Source organism: Trachurus trachurus, assembly GCF_905171665.1.
Source record: "Trachurus trachurus genome assembly, chromosome: 3".
In the NCBI taxonomy this organism is placed as follows: domain Eukaryota; kingdom Metazoa; phylum Chordata; class Actinopteri; order Carangiformes; family Carangidae; genus Trachurus; species Trachurus trachurus.
In genome coordinates this window covers 26,780,631-26,789,422 of record NC_139893.1, presented here as the reverse complement: position 1 = coordinate 26,789,422, position 8,792 = coordinate 26,780,631, and the positions used below count along the sequence as shown (strand labels likewise).

At 49.8% G+C, this 8,792-nt stretch overlaps 1 protein-coding gene across 1 annotated transcript; it reads left to right on the top strand.

Annotated features, from left to right (window-relative positions):
* The first annotated feature begins 475 nt into the window (after positions 1-475).
* On the top strand, positions 476-8,424 carry zdhhc1 (zDHHC palmitoyltransferase 1). The gene is made up of 11 exons (XM_083969296.1): positions 476-1,036; positions 1,439-1,665; positions 1,940-2,115; positions 2,765-2,866; positions 3,277-3,401; positions 3,533-3,688; positions 3,873-3,988; positions 4,089-4,177; positions 5,194-5,308; positions 5,407-5,482; positions 7,486-8,424. Exons 2-11 carry the CDS (start codon positions 1,447-1,449, stop codon positions 8,010-8,012), a joined length of 1,701 nt encoding a protein of 566 aa, XP_083825422.1. The 5' UTR covers positions 476-1,036; positions 1,439-1,446; the 3' UTR covers positions 8,013-8,424.
* Positions 8,425-8,792: the final 368 nt, after the last annotated feature.

The window sequence follows — 8,792 nt, the reverse complement described above, 5'->3', positions numbered from 1 at the left end:
CGTGTTTCGGACCAAACACTTGCTGTCGGAAGATATAACTATTTAAGACTTATATTAACACAAACAGTCCGACACTTGCTGACACTTGCTGTCGGACCAAACACTTGCTGTCGGAAGATATAACTATTTAAGACTTATATTAACACAAACAGTCCGCTTACTTCTGCTTTAAGAGTAATTAGGAGCATACTAGTCCCTGAACTCGGCAGGACCTCACCTTTCAACCATGGATGTATTATATATTATCTTTCAACCATTACAGTCTATGCTTTCAACTCACCCACTCAGTTGGTGGCTGGTGGCTGGTCGTGGCCCTGCCGCCCCCTGCTGGACACAGTCCGCTCACACAGCTGCTGCGGTCTGAAGGTCTGAAGGCTGCTCTGGGGCAGGGGCGGGGTCAGACCCACTGACCAATCACAGCCGGCCTGGAGCGTTACCAAGGAGACGGCGTACAGGGCTGGGAGACGGTGGACGGCAGCAACAGCTAAGCTAACAGGCTAACAAGCTGGCTGATGGACAGCTGTGTCGCCAGCGGCCGTAAATTATTTAAAATGATCAATCCACGTAAAAAATTAACCGTCACGGCCCGTGTCTGAGTCACGGCTCTCGGTCACCGTTTAATCGTCTGTCGGCGCTGGGGCTCTCATGGCGGCGGCGGAGTCCGGCTGACGAAGCTAAAGCTAGACGCGGTGGCTAGTCCGCTAATCAGTCAGCAGACCGAGTCGTTACCGTGCTGTCAGCCGGTGAAGGGATCCTGTGGTCGGTGAGCAGAGAGCCAGCTCCTCTGTGGCTGCAGCCGAGATGGATGTGAGTTAACAGCTGGACTGGGACGCGCTGACCCGGGGCTGTGGCTCTCTGGACGGAGTCTGGGTGTTGAGTCGAGCCGAGCCGAGCCGTTCCCTCCAGTAGCGACAGCAGCGGCAGATCGTGGTCGTGAGACCGGGGTACGGCGGGGCTGCACGCCGCCGGTCAGGCCCGGACTCGGGGATGAATGAAATGCAGCGGAGCGCACGGCCCGTTAACCCGAGCTAACCAGGTGAGCTGCCTCTTACACCTGCTCAGATGTGAAGTGCTGTGAGTCACCCCTGTAGTCTCCTCATATTGAACTTCATGTTATTAACCACAGAGTTAATTGATTACCCATTTCCTACCCAAATCAGTCATTGTTTGATCTATAACACGAAAAACTGTAATTATCCCGTTATTCACATATAATCAGTTCCCACTCACCCTCTCCGGTGTTTGAGGAGTCACCACAGACCTTGAGAAACTGATAGTCTTGGTTCCAATGAGAAATAACGTGAAGGATCAATTGATGATGAGAGCCGATAAGTGAATCAGCCAGCTGCCCTGACCTGGACCATGGGCATGGCGCCGCTGCTGCTGTTGTCAACTCTGAGGTGAACACAGAGCAGACCTCTGGTGTTGTGTGTGTTAGTCAGCAGGATGGACGTGTGCAGTAGGAACCCGAACCGCACAGCGCCGGTGGGCGAGGACGGCCCCCAGCGAGCCGACGTGCCGCTATGCTCCCGGACCAACGGCTGGAGCTGGCCCCCACACCCCTTCCAGCTGCTGGCCTGGCTGCTCTACGTCTACTTCGCTGTCACCGGCTTCGGCGTGCTGGTCCCCCTGCTGCCCACTCACTGGATCCCTGCAGGCTACATCGTATCCTTTAGACTGATGGGACCAGCAGGACCCCCAGAGGACAGAGGACAGAGGACAGGGTCTGTGACACTGTCGTAGACAGAGGGAGGGTCTGGTGGTACTGTATGTGTGGTTGAAAAGGTGTGAAGATGTAGATGATGTTGATAGGTGTCACAGAAAGTCTGGTGGGTTGGACCTGTGGGCTGACTGGTGGGTTAGTGGACTGTTGACACACTGACTGCAGCTGACTTTATCCTCCCAAGTGTTTGTGTTTGAGTCCTGACCTGTGTATCAGTGCACTGGCATCACGTTTGTGTGTCACCTGTGCGTTCACCTGTTGGCCGTGTCCATCGACCCGGCCGACTACAACGTCAGGACCAAGAGCTTCAGAGGTCCTGTGCCTGTGTTCGACCGCTCCAAACACGCACATGTCATCGAGAACTGCCACTGCTACCTGTGTCAGGTGGACGTGTGAGTCAGCCACACCCACACACACATACTGAATACACACTCAACACATCACACTCAGCTCAGAGTTAGTTTTTTACCAAACCAGTGACTGACTTGACTGAAGCTTTGACAGTGAGAGCGTCCAGGTGTTTTTACCTGGAGCTCTGTTACTTTGCACCTGAGGGAATGTGAGCTGTTTAGAGACACATCTCAGAGGAGGACAGAGTTGCACACACACGCACGCACACACACACACACACACACACACACACACACACACACACACACACACACACACACACACACACACACACACACACACACACACACAGTGTCTTGAGCTTGGAGTCCCAGGGTTGATGTTGTCAGATGCTGTCCTTGCTGCATTGGAGGGTTGAGGGAGCATAATATGCAAGTAGTCTGTGTGAGTGTTGTGGAGCTGCCGACTCCATGTGATCTACTACATGATGTTAATAATGAAAGGAGGGGGGGGGGGTGAATCTCAGAAAAACAGGTCAGTGGGCTGCACCTCCCCCACCCACCACAAGAAGTGGGTCAGAGGAGCCAACACACACTGACTCACATACTACATTACCCATGCACCTCAGCAGCTTTTCAACAGATACAATGTTAATAAATACTGACCTGTGTGTGTGTGTGTGTGTTTCAGAGGACCGAAGTCAAAGCACTGCAGTGCGTGTAATAAGTGTGTTGCTAACTTTGATCATCACTGTCGGTGGCTCAACAACTGTGTGGGCAGCAGGAACTACAAGTGAGTTACATGCTACAAATGTGTTCACACACACACAAACAGACACACATACATATTGTTGTGTGTTCTCACTTGATCTGCTCCAACCCCCCACCCTCCTCTACATCTACCTGAGCAGCTAACACTGGGTGGCTGGGCCTCATTCCTGCAGGAGACAAAGAGTTCACAGATGATTTACATAATATAGATCTATAGAATTAGTATATACATACGGTACATATAAATACATCTTTTCACCAGTCTCTTCCTGTCAACACAGTTGCAGTACCTTCACTGTCCAGCAGAGGCCGGGCTGGTTCTGCTGCAACTGCACATTCACATCACTGAACATCTGTAACAACTCAGTTAGTAGTACTCAGTGTAGAACTAGTCATGTGTAGAACTAGTAATATTGTGTTTCCTCACCACAGGTTGTTCCTCCACAGTGTGGTCTCAGCTCTGGTTGGGGTCTGTCTGGTTCTGGTCATCTCCTCTTATGTCTTTATCGAGTTCTTTCTGGACCCGTCCAAACTCCGCACTGACAAACACTTCCTGGGTGAGCCCCGACCTCTGCTTCTGATCAGTGTGGTGACAGTGAAGTCTGATATAATCAGGTGCAAAGCAGCTGAAGGTACAGCAGACCGTGTTCATGTTGAAGTCCCTCTCTCTGCCTGTGTGTGTCCTCAGTGAGGAATGAGACCGGTGTGTGGTTCGTCTTCCTCCCCGTGGCTCCGGTCCGATCAGCAGCAGCTGTGATTCCTGGTGTGGCTGCTGTCACCATGGCGCTGGGTCTGCTGTCCTCAGGGCTGCTCAGTCACCTGCTCTGCTTCCACATCTACCTGAGTACGCCCAGCCTACACCTGTCAGCTCAGCTTCACCTGTCTGTCTGTTAACCTGTCTTTTTACCTGTCTGTCTGTTCACCTGTCTGTGTTCATCTGTCTGTGTATTTACACTCTGTGGAAATGTGTGTGTGTGTGTGTGTGTGTGTGTGTGTGTGTGTGTGTGTGTGTGTGTGTGTGTGTACAGTGTGGAACAGACTCAGTACCTACGAGTACATCGTGAGGCAGCGCCATCGTCACGACCACAGGACCTCAAGGAAGCCAGGACCAGTGAAGGAGATTGCAGTTTCTTCAGTTGTCAAGGTAACAGATGCCTCTGAGACTGGATTGGAGACGGGTGGGGGGGGGGGATTGGTGGTGGGGTGTGAAACCTGGTCCTGAGTGTCTGTTTCGTCCCTGTTAGGATATGGACTACTCGGGGACTCTGGGCTACACCAACCCTCAGCTGGATGTGGAGGAACCTACCACTGTCTCTCTGCAGGGGGAGGCAGAGTAAGTGCCCCCCACCCTCCCTGGTCCTGATGGTCTGATCCGTATTGCAGAGTCCAGCCCTGCTGTGATTGGCTTAGGCCAACTGACCGGGTCCCGACACGTCTTAGTAAACAGTCGTTTCATAACAGTGAGGCTGGACCTCCGTCGCCACGGAGATGGTTCTCTGTGCTGTAAACAACATGTACAAAATGAAATTCTTTGGCTATGACTTCCAGGAAGCAAACAAAGTGTGTATTGTGTGTGTGTGTGTGTGTGTGTGTGTGTGTGTGTGTGTGTGTGTGTGTGTGTGTGTGTGTGTGTGTGTGTGTGTGTGTGTGTGTGTGTGTGTGTGTGTGTGTGTGTGTGTGTGTGTGTGTGTGTGTGTGTGTGTGCGAGGGGGTGTATTAGTCTAACAGAAGGTCTTCATAAATAACTCCAGTGAACCAGAGACTGTATTTACACAGCAACCTCACAGCAACCGAGGGGGGGAGGAGGGGGTTCTCTGTAGATCTGCACTGTCCCAGAACCTGAACCAGAACCAGAACCAGAACCAGAACCAGAACCATAACCAGAGCCAAAACCTGAGCAGTGCTCCTGGATCATCACAAAGAACAACAAACACATTAACACAGTTTCCATTGATCTGTTGATGTCTGTGATCTTACTAAAACCTAATAATCAATTGATAAATGACAGTATTGACCCCGTTCACTATATAACAGTGAGATTACAGACAGATTACAGTGACACCTACTGTCCAGAAAAGGCATGTTACAGTTTTTCTGAATTGCTGAAACAATTGTCTAAATTCATTCACTGAATTGCACAGGTAAAACTATTTTGAGGCGATGGTTTGGTTTTGCAAAAAGAATCTGAGGTTTTGTGAATGTAGTGTGAGAAAAGAGTTTTGTGTTTAAAATTCTGAGAAAAGGACAGGAGTATTCGAAAAATTGTGAAAAACTGTAATACACTGAGACGTCTTTCACTGAGCCAGTCACAGTTATTCATATTTTCGTGTGTGTGTGTGTGTGTGTAAGGTTCTTGGCTAACGGCAGAGTGAGGACTGTGACGAGTCCCGTTCCTGAGGAAGAAGGTCCACCCACCATCTCTGCAGAGCTGAAACCAGCAGCCCACACACACCGACGTACACAGGTACACACACACTGATACACACACGCATGGTACACACACAGACACTGATGCACACAGTTACACGTACACATGTAAAGCTCATTGTCGTGTTTTCACAGAAAAAGAGGAGAAAAGTTCATAAAGTTCCAGCAGAGGTGATAAGAGAGCGCTGCCCGAGTGCAGTCCCGCCCCCAGGTACACACACACACACACACACACACACACACACACACACACACACACAAGGGGTCTCATTCATGAAACGTGAGCAGCACAAATTTGTCGAAGCACTCATAGAATAGAAACGTATCGGCTCCGCCGCCGTGCCGGAGCAGAGCCACCGCTGTTCCGCATCCAGTGGAATTTGCCCGTTACTCTCCCTCTTTCGTTTTTTAGTCTCCTCAGACAAAACTTTTAATTTCTTTGGTTTTCTTGCTGCTTCTGCCATGATAGTGGTAATCTCACATCAGCGTTCGCATCGACTTCCGTGTTTTTAACGAATGGGGAAAGGGGGAAGTGACTTCTGCCGTAAAGCAGTCGGCACATTTGTAGTTTTTTGTGTGGAGGGGTTCCTACCATCTACCTCGAAGCTGCTTAGTGCCAGTGAAGGCGATACCGACCCCCCCAGGCCATGACAGAGGTGTCATTCAACCTGTTCTAAGTCGATGTACCATCACAAAAGTTCTGAAAATATTATATGAAGGTTGAAAAGTTACTAAGTGTTGGTTTAAACATGATAAATAATTAGAAATATTTGGAGAGGGACAGGTTTTAGGGATTGGACACGCGCATACGCATTAAGGCTCCATCTAATGATGACAGTAAGCTGATATATGATATCAACCGGAAAAACTTTCATTCCATAAATGTGCAGCTGATTTGCAGTGTGTGTTGTTGCTGTGTACATACGCTTGGTGGACGCACTTCTTCCTGTGCAATAGCGCAGTTGGCACTGGTTTGGATGGAGTTGTGAGAGACGGCTGGTTCAAACTGTCTGTACAACTTCATGTGTTGATGCAGCGATGCTTCTCTGCAGCAGACAGCTGAGACTGAAGAAGAGCTTCCTCTTCCTGTTTTTCAATTCAGTGGTTTTTTAAATCGAGGACACTTTATTCACGACACGTGTTACTTCCCTCCACGCCATGGGTTGGTCTTCATGATCTTACACACATGCTTACGATCAAATCTGAGATTCCCGCACCGTTCATGAATCCGGAGTAGGGTTTTATGTGCAAATCTACACACAGATTTGCTAACGTTTCATGAATGAGACCCAAGAAGAGCAACTGAGCTGTTAGCAGCAGGCTGACTGGATCAGAGGACTGCAGCTCTCTGTCAAAGGAAGGTGTAGCTGTGGTAACAGATAGCAGGTGTGAACTCAGTCAGTACGTTTACATGCAGAGCTTAATCGAGCTATGCTCAAAATTCGATTTTGGCGTCAAGTCGGACTTCTGTCCTTGTCTCAATATACATGCAACTGAGAAAACCGAATAACTGATGGGTCCGCCCCCTCATGCGCCGTCACCTGTTGCTTCAGCGGGTTAATACGCCCCCTGTCCTGTTGACTTTTCTGTCACCTCGTAAAAAACTGAATATAAACAACTTAGTAAGCTTATTAATAAATTCTCAACTGCAGTTCCCGACCAGACGCGCCAGTCTGGGCCGGATTCGCGCTGAGAATAGGATACGGGCTCTCTCTCTCTCTCTCTCTCTCTCTCTCTCTCTCTCTCTCTCTCTCTCTCTCTCTCTAATAAAACAATCTGGCTGGTTGCGCTGTGTTAAATGCATTGAATCGGCGCTGACGTTGGGTTTTTTCTTTACTTTGCCGGGTTTGGGCGGCTTCTCTGCTCCACTTGGTGCCGTCTCTACGGTTCTGGAGCTTGCGCACATGCATTGTCCAGTTATACTCCGACTAAGGTGTTTACATGACGGAGAAAATCGAATTCCAATCGCATTGTCTGGGTGTCTTAATCGGAGTTCTCCAACTCCGATTTCAGTCGGACTAAGGTGTTTACATGCACTTCAGTTGTCCAGTTATAGTCGGATTAAGGCAATAATTCGTTTTTTTTCAAGTGTCATGTAAACGTACTGAGTGACTCACCTGTCCTCAGGTCAGTCTGTCACCGTAGGACATCTGCCCCCCACTCCTTCTTCTGAAGGGTTTACAGAGGTGTGTGTGTGTTGTCATCCTCCTGCAGAACCTGGCAGTCTGTCCTCTGTGTCTCTGGGTCAGCGACTTCCTTTCCCAGCATTCCCTCTGAGGGCCTCCCTGCCCCCCCTTGGCCCCCCTCCGGGCCCGGTCCTGGCCGCAGCCCCCCCTGCTGAGTACCACTCGGACTCTGCTGAGTCTCTGGAGGAGATCCCGGTTGCGCTGGCCAAGCTGGGCTCTTCGTCCTCTGCTGCTGCCGGAGATGTCTCCTCTTCTTCAAACAGAGCACCCCCAGCCTTCCCCCTGCCCTCCCCCCAACCCAGGACTAAAAGGAAGGCCCCCACCACCCGTGCAAATAAGAGCTCAGCGGAGCTGAGGTTTGAGATGGCGTCCATCCAGCCGCCCTCTGTGTTTGTCAGTCGGGCCAGCGGAGAGGAAGTCCTCAGTCTGGGCAGGAGACCAGCCGGGTCCAGACCTGGCTCCAGACCCACCTCAAGGCCCGGTTCAAGGCCAGGGTCCAGACCTGGGTCTCGTGCATCTCTTGGCTCGGGTGCAGCCTCATGGATGGAGCGATGACCTGACTTTTATCTTTCTACAGAAACGTACAACTGTCTTTAAATCACCCACTTGTATTTAGAAGGATTTTTTTATCTTGGACTTTTACTTTTTAATTCTGATGCCAAAGGTGACTTCCTGTCTGTGCACAATCTTTATATCTGAGGGACATTTGTTACCTAAACTATGTCAGCTGTTACTTTGTTTCTCTGTTGCTGTGGCAACACCATGCCCCCCACGACACCACCACCACCACCACCATCACCACAACACACACGAACGCACACACCAGGAGAAGCTCCTCTGCATACACAAGAACCAAGACAGAATCTTAAATACATAAATCAATAAATGCCAGTGATCAAACTTTGAATGAATAAATTAAGAAAAGTCACATTTCACCAAAAACTTTAATTTATTTATATTTTTTTTATGTCACTATTTTTTAGAGAGCTCCTCCTCACTCTGTCTGAGCAGTGCATTAATCTCCATGATAAGCTAAGCTAGGCTAAGACAACCAGCTGAGTGAACGAGGTGTCTTGTTGTTTTTCTTCTGTTTTTTTCACCTATTGCTGATTTTACCTGTTTGACAATAAACAAAGAAAACGGATCAGTTTCCTAGTCATCTGTCTCCACCTGCTGGACCTGGTCCCAGTTCTGGTCCCAGTCCTTGTTCCAGTCCCGGTGATGTGCTGGTCCTGGTCTTGGTCTTGGTCCCAGTCCTGGTCCAGGTTCTGGTCCTGGTGATGGCCGTAGTCCTGGTCCTGGAGAACTGTTACTGGTTCTGGGGGATGGGGGGGT